The following is a 14,866-nucleotide window of genomic DNA, read 5'->3' as shown; positions in this document are numbered from 1 at the left end:
TCTTTCTCTTCCTCCTTTCCTAGTTTTAACCTTTCTTTATTTTATTTTTGTTTTCTTCATTTCTTTGTTTGTTTGTGTAGCTAGTTCTTTGTGTGTTTGTCTCATTTATTAAACGCCATATTGTTCACAAGTGATCGTCTCTGGGTACGTTCGTAAATGCAAAGTTCCTGCAATATTCGGTCTGAACTACTTGCTCTTTTAATTTAATTTACGGTATAAAGTAAGAGGGGGTTACGTCTTTCTTGGCCAGGGAGATACCTCTTTTATAGAATTAATATAAATTATACTGTCTGTTTGGTGGACGAACAGACAAATAAGTGTAATGTTAATTCCATTACCGTCAATTCAACTTAACTTAAATATTTAGGAGTAACTATAACCTGTTATAATTACTTATAAATATTCAATTTTCTTTGCGAGCTAAATTCGCTACAGTGATGTTAACACCTAGGTACCAGAAACTGTCCACTCTCGCCACTGGGGTCTCGTTGATGTTTAGCGGTTGGTATGGCCGCTCCTGCTTCATGCTGAAGTCCACTCAACTACTGAAGTCCATCAACTCCTTATTCTTACTGATGTTTAGGAGAAGGTTGTTCTCCTGGCACCATTTCTCCAGGTTTTAAACCTCCTGTAGGTAGCCCGTCTCGTCATTGTTGGAGATCAGGCCCACAACAACAGTGTCATCAGCAAACTTTATGATGGTGGTGGAGTTGGAAGTGGCCACACAGTCATATGTGTACAGTGAGTACAGCAGGGGCTCGGAACACAACCCTGGGGAGCTCCAGTGTTGAGGGTGAGGGTGGATGAGGTGTGTTTGCTTGTGGTCTGTCTGTCAGGAAGTTGGAGATCTATTGACACAGTCCCAGGACCTTTAACTTAGAGCTGAGCATGGAGGGAATTATGGTGTTGAACGCTGAACTGTATTCCACAAACAGCATCTTTGCATAATTCCCTTTTCTGTAGTCCAAGTGGCTCATCGTTATGTCTGGAAGATTTGTGATGCATCCTCAGTAGAACGGTTCTGGCAGTACACGAACTGTAGAGGATCCAGTGTGTAGCAGTAAAGTCTCTGACCAGTCTTTCAAAAGCATCACTACTGAGGTCAGGGCTACAGGGCGGTAGTCGTTGAGGCAGGCAGGCTTGGGCTTCTTTGAGACAGGAGCAATGGTGGACTGTTTGAAGCATGAGGGGACAACAGACTGTTTCAGTGAGAGGTTGAATATCTCAGTGATTACCGGTGCTAGCTGGCAGGCGCAGGCTTTCAGAACCTGACCTGTGATGCCATCTGGTCCTGCTGCCTTCCTGGTATTCACTCTCTTGAATGCCCTCCTCACGTCATGCTCCAAGATGGTGAACATGTTTACCTCTCTCGCTCTCTCAGTGTGCATGCTGTTCGTGCTGCTAGCACTGCTAGTGTGGTTAGCTGCAGCCTCAAAGCGTGTGTAAAAGATGTTTAGCTCATCTAAATATAACTATTATATAACTATCAGTTTTCTCCCAATAGGTTAATATATATTCTATTATGATAATGCTGTTAATAAAAATGTGAAAAGTAAGAAGTTTTAATTAAATATTTTTAATGTGTGAATAAATCTGAACACTCCTGTGACAGACCATAAACCGTGACCGACCCAGAAGCATATTGGCAACAGGGTTTTAAATAGGCAAAAATGTCTGGGTTATACTGTAAAGGTGTATATTTGGTGCATTGATGTGCTGTAATTGGTGTAATTGCACAGGCAAATTAGCCAATTTAATTTGCTTTGCAAATATATGAAATGCATATCCTGTCCGCAGTGTGACTTCTCTTTAGTTATTTGTCATTTTTTTAGGTTCATTGATCCTAAATGTGTGTATACATTTAATTGTATGTTTGTGTGATGTTCTGTATATTGTGTCTTTTTTAAAATGTTATGAAGAATTATTTAATGAAATGTCATTCATCACTAGATAGGAACTTTTTACCACTATACCCAAGTAAACTTTGAAATTGATCTAGAAATTAAATGATGATAATGATAAAGATTAATTAAAGGCATACACTTACCTTAAACTGCATGACCCAACCTTTGTCTGGGATGATATCATGTGTTACAGCATACACTTCTTGGCTATCTACTTTGCCACATACCATTACGTCATCTGAGGAGTTGCAAAAGTGTTGCACAGAGCAGTCTTCTGAGAAGAGCCAGTGGTCACTAACTGGAAAAAAAGTTAAAATATATATATTTTTAAATATTTATTAAAATTATTCATTAATAAATTTCACAAGATAACCTGTTATCTTGTGAATGTTTTGTGTGCATAACCCATTCATTCCACATTCACTATAATGACATTTTTGAAAACACAAATATTACCCATCTGTTAAAATAATTAATTCAGGGGAACAGTGATAAAAAATCTCTGTCCACAAAGAAACAAAGACAAATGAAGATTAATAATCAAAAGGTATCATCAAAATTAAGCTGCCAGCAGAGAAGTTCAATAAGACACTAAATTAGAAGGCAAAACATCAAACAGATGCTTGTGTGTTGTTTTTAGCAGGCCTCTCAAAATGCATAAGAACTCAAAACATGAAGTTTTGTTAATATTTTATTGACCCAAAGAAAGCTAATTATATTTCAGTAACAAACCGTGGGTAACAAGGTACATAAAGGACATGAATGGCAAGAAGAGGGCTTTTAGAGCTGGTAACAAGAAGGAACTAAAAAAGATCCAGAAAGACCTAAAGGTGGCAATCAGGGAAGCCCAGGAGAAGTACAGGAGAAGTGGAAATTAAAGCAAAGTCATTTATTTATTTTTATTTTAACCATATATAGCTGATGCAGTACACAGTGAAATGAGACAACGTTTCTTCAGAACCCTGGTGCTACATAAAACAACATAGAGCTACATCACAGAAAATAGAGCATGGTGTCCAACCTATAGCAAACAAAAGACAGTGCAAACATACATTACAGCACAGGGAAGGACATATACACAACACATAATAGTGTCGACCAGTAAACCTACTGTACAATGTTATGCAGTACAATGTGCAAAGGTGAACTGTAAACAAGGATGTATTTGTACACAAACAATGTTGTGCAAAAACAGCAAGAGCAGCTTAAAACCTGTGGTCTCTGGTAGTGTGGGAGGTGGTCTCCACAAGGGGCCTCCAGTTCTACTATATGTAGATGATGCATTACATGCAGTACACAGTGAAATGAGAATGTTCCTCCAGAACCCTGGTGCTACATTAAACAAGAGCTACATCACAAAACACTGCATTTCATTGGCTCTGTACATGTACCTTGCAAAATGACAAAGTTGAATCTCATCTAATAAAGATACATAACAGAACACAGAGCAAGGACTAAAGTAAGTGTCCTTGCCACATAAAGTGCAACCTAGTGCAAACAGTGCAGACCAAAAAAAAGTGCAGACAGACAACACAAGACAGTGTGGGACAGATACACAAAACAGCGCCAACTAGTAAACCTATTGCATAATATGATTATACAGTAAAGTGTAGAAAAGGAATATAAACAAGTGTGCTTGTAAACAAACAAAATGTTGTGCAAAAACAACAGTAGCAGCAGTCGAGAGGTGAAAAACTGCAAATAAACTGTATAATATGATTTAATATAATATAATGTGGGTGGTGGAATGGATTGATATGAGTATTATAATATAATGTGGGTGGTGGAATGGATTGATATGAGTATTGAGTGTGTGTTGAGTTCAGGTTGTACAGTTCAGTAACTTGGGTGTCATCTACAATGCTGTTGTAAATGTCTGTGATAGAGGGGAGGGAGACTCTGATGATCTTCTCGGCCATCCTCACTACCCTCTGAAGGGTCTTCCCAAATCAGGCAGTAATGCAGCTGCTCAGGATGCTCTTGAAGGTCCCTCTGTAGAACATGTTTAGGATGGGGAGGAAGATGGGCTTTCCTCAGTCTTCTCAGTAAGTAGAGGTGCTGCTGGGCTTTCTTGATAATGGAGCTGGTGTTGAGTGACCAGGTGTACACCAAGGAATTTGGTGCTCTTGACAATCTCAACAAAGGATCCATCGATGATCAGTTGAGAATGGCCACTATGTGCTCTCCTGAAGTCAACAGCCATCTATTTGGTTTTGTCAAAGTTTAGAGACAGGTTGTTGGCTCTACACCAGGTTGTTAACTGTTTCACCGCCTTTCTGTATGCTGACTCGTCATTGATGGAGTCTCTAGATTTTTTAATCTCTAGATTTTAACAGCGCACACACTTTTGTGGTCATCCACAGCTTCTGGTTGGTTGTTGTGCAGTGATGGTCTTGGAGATCACATCATCAATGCACTTGCAGATGTAGCTGGTCACTGATGATGTGTACTCCTCTAAGTTGATGGAATCGCTGTTAGTTGTAGCCTCCCTAAACATGTCCCCGTCAGTGCACTCAAAACAATCCTGAAGAGCAGAGTTGGCTCCTGCTGGCCAGGTTTTCTCCTGTTTCCTCCTCTATCAAGAACCACCATTGCCAGAGACACAAGGACCACTTCTCTCCATGGTTGCAGGAGATTGAGGTGGTGTACCTGGAGTAAATTGCCATTGTCTCTGTGTCTAACCTCGTAGTCAACTTCTCCAACTCGCTGTGTTACGTCAAAGGGTCCTCAGCAATCTCCTACCGATATAAGCCTTGTCCCTCTTCAGCACATGTCCAAACCATCTCAATCTCGCCTCCAAAACGTCCTACATGTGCTGTCCCTCTAATGAACTTATTTCTAATCCTGTCCATTCTCATCACTCCCAATTTCTTGAACAACAACAAATCTTCAGCTCTGCTACCTCCAGCTCTGCCTATTGCCTTTTACTCAATGCAACTGTCTCTAAACCATACAACATAGCAGGCCTCACCACAGTCCTAAAAACTTTCCCTTTCACTCTTGCAGATACCCTTCTATCAAAAAATCACTCCTGCCACTTTTCTCCACCCACCCTGCCTGCACTATTTTCTTCACTTCTCAAATCCTTTCTCTCACTCTCCATCACTATGCACTGTTGACCCCAGGTACCTGAACTCCTCCACCTTCTCCAACTCTTCTTCATGTAACCGCACCACTCCACTTCCCTCCCTCTCATTCACACACATGGACTCTGTCTTACTCCTACTGACTTTTATTCCCCTTCTCATTAGCGCATATCTCCACCTCTCCAGGCTCTTCTCAACCTGCTCACTACTCTCACCACAAATCACAATATCATCCGCAAACATCATAGTCCAGGAAGACTCCTGTCTGACCTTGTCCGTCAACCTGTCCATCACCACTGCAAACAGGAAAGGGCTCAGGGCTGATCCTTGATGTAGTCCAACCTTCACCCTAAACCAGTCTTTCTTTCCTACTGCACACTTCACTGCTGTCACACTGTCCTCATACATGTCCTGCACCACTCTCACATACTTCGCTGACACACCATACTTCCTCATACAATACCACAACTCCTCTCTTGGCACCCTGTCATACGCTTTCTCTAAATCCACAAATACACAATGCAATTCCTTCTGTCCTTCTCTATACTTTTCCATCAACATTCTCAAAGCAAATAAGGCATCTGTGGTGCTCCTTCTAGGCATGAAACCATACTTTTGCTCACAGATGGTCACCTCTTCTCTCAGCCTGGCTTCCACTACTCTTTCCCATAACTTCATGGTGTGACTGATCAACTTAATTCCCCTGTAGTTACTGCAGGTCTGCACATCTCCCTTATGCTTAAAGATCGGTACCAGCAAACTCCTTCTCCATTCCTCAGGCATCCTTTCACCTTCCAGAATCTTGTTAATTAATCTGGTTAAAAACTCCACTGCCATCTCTGCTAAACATCTCCACGCTTCTACCGGTATATGTCATCTGGTCCAACCGACTTTCCACTCTTCATCCTCTTAATCGCTGCTCTCACTTCTTCCTTACTAATCCTATCCACATCTTGCTTCACTAACTCCACATCATCCAACCTTCTTTCTCTCTCTCTCTCTAATTTTCCTCATTCATCAGCTGCTCAAAATACTCCCTCCACCTTCTCAACACAGTCTCCTCAATCGGCTGGCCAATCGGTTCAAATCCTTTTCTCCTCCGTTAGTGTCCAACCTCTCATACAACTCCTCATATGCCTTTTCCTTGGCTTTCGCCACATCCCTCTTTACCTGCTGCTGCATCTCCTTGTACTCCTGCCTACTTTTCTCATCACTCTGTCGATCCCACTTCTGTTTTGCCAACCTCTTTCTCCATATGCTCTCCTGCACTTCCTCATTCCACCACCACGTCTCTTTGACTTCCTTTCTATTTCCAGATCTTACACCAAGTACTTTTATAGCTGCCTCCCTCATCACTCCTGCAGTAGTTACCCAATCATCCAGCACCTCTTCACCACCACTGAGCCCCTGTCTGACCTCTTCCCTGAACCTCACACTACACTCTTCCTCCTTCAGCTTCCACCATCTTATTCTTCTTTCAGTCCTCACTCTCCTCCTGTTCTTCTTCGCCTCCAAAACCATCCTACAGACCACCATCCGATGCTTTCTAGCTACAAAGTCCCCTGCCAACACCTTACAGTCTTCAATCTCCTTCAGGTTGCATCTCCCACATAGAACATAGTCCACCTGTGTGCACCTTCCTCCACTTTTATAGGTCACCCTATGATCCTCCTTCTTCTTAAAATAAGTGTTCACCACTGCCATTTTCATCCTTTTAGCAAAATCCACCACCATCTGCCCTTCCACATTCCTCTCCTTAAGGCCATACCTACCCATCACCTCCTCATCACCTCTGTTCCCTTCACCTACATGCCCTTTAAAGTCTGCCCCAATCACCAATCGTTCTTTCCTAGGTACACCATCTACCACTTCATCTAATTCACCAGAATCTTTCCTTCTCCTCCATCTCACAGCCGACTTGTGGAGCATAAGCACTGATGACATTTATCATCATCCCTTCAACTTCCACCTTCATGTTCATCACCCTATCAGAAACTCTCTTCACCTCCACTACACTCTTACTGCACTCTTCCTTCAGAATCACCCCTACACTATTTCTCTTTCCATCCACACCATGATAGAACAGTTTAGTCCTGGCCTTTCTCCCTTTCCACTTGGTCTCCTGAACACAAAATATATCTACCTTTCTCCTCTCCATCATATCAGCTATCTCTCTTCCTTTACCAGTCATAGAACCAACATTTAAAGTAAAAACCCGAACCTCCACACTCCTACACTTCTCCTTTTCCTGCTGTCTCTGTAGACGTCTTCCTCCTCTCCTTTTCCTTCTTCGGCTAACAGTAGCCCAATTTCCACCGGTACCCTGACGGCTAACGGTACCCGTGGTGGGCGTTGTTAACCCGGGCCTCGACCAATCCGGTACGAAATTCTTATTTGTGATCCGCATATTTGATTTGGCACATGTTTTATGCTGAATGCCCTTCCTAACGCAACCCTCCCCATTTATCCGGGCTTGGGACCGGGACCGGGACTAAGAGTGCACTGGCTTGTGCCTCCCTAATGGCTTGGTTTGACCGGGCTGAAAGTAATAGTCAGCATCTGGATTACAGGTAAATGTATACTTCCACTGAGACACCTTTATTTGCATTTCCACTAAAAAAAAAAGATAAAGTCTAGTCCCAAAACAAAAAAATGAGCTTTGGTTGTCAACAAAGTAACAGGTAAGTTTTAATCATGCAAATTTGATTATGGAATTTAAGTAAAACATTTAACCACCCCACTTTATCCTTTCCATTGGCCAAATATAAGGGTCCATGAGACCAAGGACATGAGACCAAGGACTTTGTTCCATGTGATTAAGTCCTTTTCATAAGTACTCATATAGTAGGGAATAACTCACCCCAATGGCTTTACCTGCTTAAGTACTGATACTGACTGCCACAATGAATTGTTGTCGTACAACAGAAGGTCCATTTGTGGAATTGACATTAGTATTTAAAGCATTTGGAGTAGTCCCCTGAGTTGCTAATGGCTTTACGAATAGATTTCTAAGGGAAGGTTTTAGACATGTCAATAGCTTGTTGGGCTGATTGGGAAGTAGACTGTTAGGACAAAATAAACTATGGACAATTGCAGGGAGCACGATGGCCTTTACACCGCCTGCACTGTACTGGTGGTTTATCTGGAAGTTGGTTACATTTGGACTTCGAAGTCCAACTTGACCATGCCTTGAGCTCAAACTGTAGTCATACTGCAACTGCTATAAATTATCATTCTCAACAAGTGGTCCCAAACATAGCAATTCTTCCACAGCCGATACATGATCCTGCAGCTGGCTGGCCAATGAATTATGCTTTTCTGAATCAATTTGACTTATTTTGGCTCTGCTAAGGTAGGTTACCACCTTCTGCAAAGGACTCTATGGCTAAAGGCTAAATTTCTGACAGACTGTCACTCACCTTGAGTTATGATACTGATGCATTCAGCAAGTTCATCCTTAATCTTCAGAGAGAAAAGCAGTAAGGAATGAAGACTCGAACCCACACCAGGAAATTATTGTAGTTCTGGTTACATCCCACCAATCATGGGCAGGGACATATAAGACTTTTCTAAATGCGGCTAGAATTTCAGGATCAGACAGAGGATATAATGCAAGAAAATCCTTTAATTTATTTAAAAACCACAAGTTCTATGGTCTTCCAAAACTAGGAAAGGGTAATTTGAGATGGTCACTCTTGACAGCAAAAGCATTTACAGGAGGTGATACAACAATGAAATGACAAGATGACAAATTTTTAACAATGTCATCATGCCTTTTTTTGTATGTATTTCTGGACAGTTGTAATGTCTAAGAAATCCTTATTAAGTTCACCATGGCTTTTTTGAAAATGTTGAGGTCTTGTTGTATCTCTTGTTAAAAGTTGCTCTACCATGAAATAAATGTAACTGCCTTTACCATTTGGTCAGTCTCGATTTCAATGTGTTTTTCGATAAAAATCCTTGTAATTTGCATACAGCAGTCTTTTGTCTCTTTATGAGGTAAAACAATTTGTCCCAGATACCCTGGACCATAAGATGTCCAATCCCCCTTGCAGGTGTGGAAAACATCCCAGGCAAATCATACTGGGCCTCTGAAGACAACCATCCCCTGCTATTCCTAGTGGAGAGAGATTAAACAACTGCATCAGGTCCTGGTTTCCATTCCATTCACGAGGTTGTGCAGGTGTGCTGGGGGAAGAAGCAAACTGCACCTAGATTCTTGATTGTAATGTAGTGGATTAAAATGGGGGTATATGGGTAGATAGGCACCTGAGTTTGCAAGGCAGGTGTCCAGACTGGAGTGGCTGTATCAGGCGACTTTAATGTCCACAAAGGTTAATGTGTACAAAGGGTCTGCCATTATGTACCATGTAGGAAAGATATTTTTGTATGTTGTCAGTACATAAAGTAAAAAACAAAATTATTCAGTGCAAAATTATAAAAAATAAATACTTGTGATAAGATATGCTTTCTTTGATTACTGATTACAAACTTAACTTCAAGTTTAAGGTCTAGAGCTGGTTTCTACAAACCCGATTCCAAAAAAAGTTGGGACACTGTACAAATTGTAAATAAAAAGGAATGCAATAATTTCCAAATCTTATAAACTTATATTTTATTTGCAACTTATTAGGTCAATTGGCAACATAATTAGGTATGAAAAGAGCCTCTCAGAGTGGCATTGTCTCTCAGAAGTCAAGATGGGCAGAGTATCACCAATTCCCCCAATGCTGCTGCAAAAAATAGTGGAGCAATATTAGAATATTAGAGTTTCTCAGAGAAAAATTGCAAAAAGATTGAAGTTATAAAATGATATATTTTCTCAGTTTAAACATTTGATATGTCATCTATGTTGTATTCTGAATAAAATATTGAAATATTTGAAACTTCCACATCATTGCATTCAGTTTTTTTCACAATTTGTACAGTGTCCCAACTTTTTAGGAATCGGGATTGTACAATTCACATAACCTGGTAACCACATTCAATTATATAAGTTTCAATTTGCATTAATTTAGATTATCATTTTTAGACTTCAACAATTAAGTGCATATAGAATAATAATATAAAGCAGGATGAATAGCCTAAGGTTTAGAGCAAAGTTCAAAAATAATTTTCACACTATAAAGGGGTTTACACTAAAGCAAACAGGAGCATATCAAAATGAGAATTATCATATACTGTACTTTGTTTTAAGTTTTTAAATTAGCAGGATTCATATCCCTGTTTGGGTGCCATTTTCTGTGATGGTAATGATCCTAGCTTTGAGCTTGGTGCCACAAGCGCTCTTATTGCCAATCCCTAAAATTGCACCGTCTGCTTATACTGCTGCTCCAGTACACTCTGAGTCATCAACATTGAACGTGGCACCTCAGCCCTCAGCATCATTCCCAAGACTAAGTGCTGCGACCACTATAAGCATCAGCATGCCCGCCGTGACACTTCCAGGTTGATCACGGCTCCCCAGCTCCAATGATCAAGCCTCGACAAAGGCACCTAAAGCTCCTAGTTCTGTTCAAGCAGCTCCATCTGAGCCTTTTCCCTCAGCTGTTTACTCAACTTTTCTAAGCCCAGAGCTCCTGTATGCATCAGCCTATGGCATTTTACAGCCTACATTACCAGTCTTCGAGAGTGGTGCTAAAAGTGACTTTGTGTTGTTCAAGTTAGCATTACACAATTTGTTGAATAATCACAACTATATCAGTAACTTGACACTCCCCAGTGCTCTTCAGCTAGCTAAAGCTTTCATGTATCACCCGCAGCTTTACTCCGCTGCGCTGCAGGCACTTTAAGACAAGTATGAACAGCCAAGACAGCTTGTTCATTCTGAGTTGGGTGCCATCCTGAATCCCTCTTAGGCTGGGAGATGCTAACACCTTCGACTCATTTGCTTTATCAGTCCAGTCCTTGGTGGGTATGCTGAGAACCCCTAAGGGCCAGAATAGTTATAAGCTTTAATGTGGTTCGCATATAGATGAATGTGTTGACTAGTGAGGAGAGTGTGTTTAGAAGATGAAGGGAATATTTTGAGCAGCTGATGAATGAGGAAAATTAGAGAGAGAGAAGGTTGGATGGTGTGGAGATTGTGAAGCAGGAAAGGGATAGGATTAGTAAGGAGGAAGTGAGAGCAGCAATTAAGAGGATAAAGAGTGGAAAGTCAGTAGGACCCGATGACATACTGGTAGAAACATGGAGATGTTTAGGAGAGATGGCAGTGGATTTTTTTAATCAAGATTCTTTAACAGGACTTTGGAAGGTGAGAGGAGGTGGAGGCGAAGTATGCTGGTACCGTTTTTTTTTTTTTTTTTTTTACTGGGAGTTGTGCAGACCTGCAGAAACTACAGGGCTTTTTTCAGTCACACCATGAAGTTATGGAAAAGAGTAGTGGAAGCCAGGCTGAGAGAAGAGGTAACCATCTGTGAGCAGCAGTATGGTTTCATGCTGAGGAAGAGCACCACAGATGCATTATTTGCTTTGAGAATGTTGATGGAGAAGTAAAGAGAAGGTCAAAAGGAGTTGCATTGTGTTTGTGGATTTAGAGAAAGCATACGACAGGGTGCTGAGAGAGGAGTTGTGGTATTGTATGAGGAAGTCAGGTGTGTCAAAGAACTATGTGAGGGTGGTGCAGGACATGTATGAGGACAGTGTGACTGTGCAGTAGCAGGAGCAGTGAATTGTGCAGTAGGATTGACAGACTGGTTTAAGGTGGAGATTAGATTGCATCGAGAATCGCCTCTGAGCCGTTTCCTGTTTGCAGTGGTGATGGACAGGTTGACTGATGAGGTCAGACAGACTCCATAGACTATGATGTGTGGGGATGATATTGCGATTTGTGGTGAGAGTAGGGAGCAGATTTAAGAAGATCCTGAAGAGGTGGAAGTATGTGCTGAAGAGAAGGGGAATGAAAGTCAGTAGTAGTAAGACAGAGTACATGTGTGTGAATGAGAGGGAGGGCAGTGGAGTGGTGCGGTTGCAGGGAGAAGAGGTGAAGAAGGTCGAGGAGTTTAGGTACCTGGGTCAACATTGCAAAGTAATGAGTGTGTTGGAGAAGTGAATAATAGAGTGAAGGCATGGTGGAGTGAGTAAAAAAGAGTGGCAGGAGTGATTAGTGATAGAAGGGTATCTGCAAGGGTGAAAGGGAAAGTTTACAGGACTGTGGTGAGACCTGCGATGTTGTATGGTTAAGAGACAGTGGCATTGAGTAAAAGACAGGAGGTGAAGCTGGAGGTAGCAGAGCTGAAGTTGTTGAAGTTTTTGTTGGGAGTGACAAGGATAGACAGGATTAGAAATTAGTTTATTAGAGGGGCAGCGCATGTAGGACATTTTGGAGACAAGGTGAGGGAGGCACGATTGAGATGGTTTGGACATGTGCAGCGAAGGGACATGGCATATTTCAGTAGGAGAAATCTGAGGATGGAGCTACCAGGAGAGAGGAAAAAAAGAAGGCCAAAGAGGAGGTTTATGGATGTGGTGAGGGAAGACATGCAGGTGGTTGATGTGAAAGAGGCAGATGGAGAGGACAGGGGGGTATGGAGACGGATGATCTGCTGTCGCAACCCTTAATGGGAGAAGCCAAAAGAAGAAGAAGAACAAGAAGAAGAATTCTCTTATTGTTAAAGTCATGCTGGTGCTCCAAATTCTCCATTTGGAAATTATGGCCTTCATAGTGTTCCATAGAACATCTAATTTTTTCGACATTCTTTTGTAACCCTCTGCTGAAAAAATAACTTTTAATAAAGATCTCATTGATGCTTGGTAAGCTCTTTGCAGACCATCTTTGACCATCTTCAGCAGTCACATGAATCCAAGAAGATCCAAAAAGAAACAGCAGATCTCATTTATTCTAAATCATTCTAATTTGTTTGTGACTTGAACTCTCTTAGTGGTGGTATGACTTTGAAGGTAAAAAAATTTAAAGTACATAGGTAGGTAATTTAATATTTTTTCACCTTCAAAGTCATATCACCACTAAGAGAGTTTAAAAATGTGGATTAGTGCTATTTCACAATTTGGTGAAGATTGTAGCCATTCATAATGAAAAGCCCATACTTTCAAGTTTATCTGTAAATATGCATGTGTCACACCTCTTCTCTTGCTGCTTTTTTCTCCCTTGCTTACTGTCCTGATGTGGCCAGTAAGTGTTCCAAGTGTGCCGTCAGCTGGAGACCTCTCATGAATGGGCAATGCAACTCCAAATGTGTCTGAGATTTGAGCATGTGTATCTGAGCCAGAAACAAGCACATTGTCAAGTGCCCAGTCTCCACGATCTGATCCATCATGTTGTGGCTGCCACCAACGAAGCTGTACTCCCACTGCCTTGGCAGTTGGGGGCAAGAGAACATTCACAAACCTGTGGAAGTTAATGTTAATGTCACAATGTGTACAAAAAAATAAGAAATAAACCACGCACTATTTTTGAAGAATAACTTCATTAATTTAGAAAAGTTGATCTTAAGGAAATTAATTAAAGATTTAATAAAATTTTATTATATCAGCATCACACTAATCATGATATAGAACATCCAGACAACATCAGTTATATGGACCATATATTTGGACAGTCATACCCTGGCTTGCTGTATTGGTCATAGTTTATCTCAGTCAGTAATCTCCAGCTGATGCCTCCATTCAGGCTGAACTCCAGTAATACACCCTGGTTTCTGGTGGTAGGGGGTGCCATGCAGCCATACATGAAGTAGAACTGTACAAACTCAGCATTGGTCAAGTTCAAATCCACAGTTACCAGCTGACGAGTACAGAGCTGTTAATGTCAAAAAGTACATTTAAACTCTAATTTAATCCCTATATATATTTTATATATATATATATATATATATATATATATATATATATATATATATATATATATATATATATATATATACACACACACACACACACACACATTATGTTTTTCTTATAATTTACACTCAGTACTCCATAATAGCAAAGGGAAAGCAGAATTCTAAAAAGGTAAAAAAAAAAAAACATTCACAGAGTTGTTCCTAAGCCACTCCAGTGTTGTCTCCAGGGATGTTTTTATTTGAAAAAACGTGAAACTTTGGCCAAGTCTGAGGTCCTAAGTGCTGTGGATCAGGCTTTTATTGAGGATATATATGTACTTTGCTCCATTCAGCTTTCCTCCAACCCTGACCAGTTATCAAGTCCCTGCTGCAGAAAAACACCTTTCATAGCATGATGCTGCCCCAATCATGCGCCACATTTTCAGATGGTGTTGTGCAATTTATAAGAGGTCCCTGGTTTGCTCAAGATGTATTCATCAGGCCAGAGAATCTTGTTCCACACAGTCTGAGAGTCGTTCAGCGGGCTTCCCTGTTTGCCTTGCAACAATCCTGTCTCTGAGCTCTGCAGGCAGTTTCTTTGACCTCATGGCTGGGTTTTTGCTATGATATATTTTTTCCAAAGGTGGACTCTAATCAAGGTGAAGAAACATGTCAGCAATGACCAAGAGAGTTGGGAGCCACCTGAGCAAATTTTCAAGTTTGTTGCAAAGGGTCTTAAACCTTATGTACATGTTATATTTCATTTGGGTTTTTTTTTTTCTTTTTTTTTTAATTAAGAGACAATTCTAGAATTCTGTTTTTACATTTACATTATGAGGTACTGGGTTTGCATTGACAACAATGAGAGATTAATGTGTGTGTCTATATATTCCAAAAAGTTGGGATGTATTGGTTAAATGTAAATGAAAATAGAATGCAATGACTTGCAAATCTTATAAATTATTATTTTTTTCTAACAATAGAACACAGAAAGCATCTCAAATGTTTAAAGTGAGTAAATCACATCTCAAAAAAAGTTGGGACAGGGCCATATTGGCCACTGTGCAGCATCCCTACTTCTTTTACCAGGAGT

General features: G+C 40.8%; 1 protein-coding gene across 9 annotated transcripts in view; it reads right to left on the bottom strand.

The window, feature by feature from the left end:
* reln (reelin) overlaps positions 1-14,866 on the bottom strand; it is a 515,746-nt gene that overhangs the window by 66,413 nt on the left and 434,467 nt on the right. For 8 of the 9 annotated variants that reach the window (XM_046864386.1, XM_046864387.1, XM_046864388.1 and 5 more), the window contains 3 exons: positions 13,558-13,751; positions 13,075-13,340; positions 2,048-2,202 (listed from right to left, as the gene is read on the bottom strand). In XM_046864386.1, the coding sequence (XP_046720342.1) occupies positions 2,048-2,202; positions 13,075-13,340; positions 13,558-13,751 (615 nt within the window). Of the gene's footprint in view, positions 1-2,047; positions 2,203-8,579; positions 9,108-13,074; positions 13,341-13,557; positions 13,752-14,866 lie in introns of those variants that run through there. The other variant, XM_046864393.1, reaches the window with a different exon arrangement.

The sequence above is a fragment of the Silurus meridionalis genome, chromosome 13 (genome assembly GCF_014805685.1).
Source record: "Silurus meridionalis isolate SWU-2019-XX chromosome 13, ASM1480568v1, whole genome shotgun sequence".
Classification (NCBI taxonomy): domain Eukaryota; kingdom Metazoa; phylum Chordata; class Actinopteri; order Siluriformes; family Siluridae; genus Silurus; species Silurus meridionalis.
Note: the sequence above shows the minus strand (reverse complement) of the source record. Positions and strands in the feature narration are given on the sequence as shown.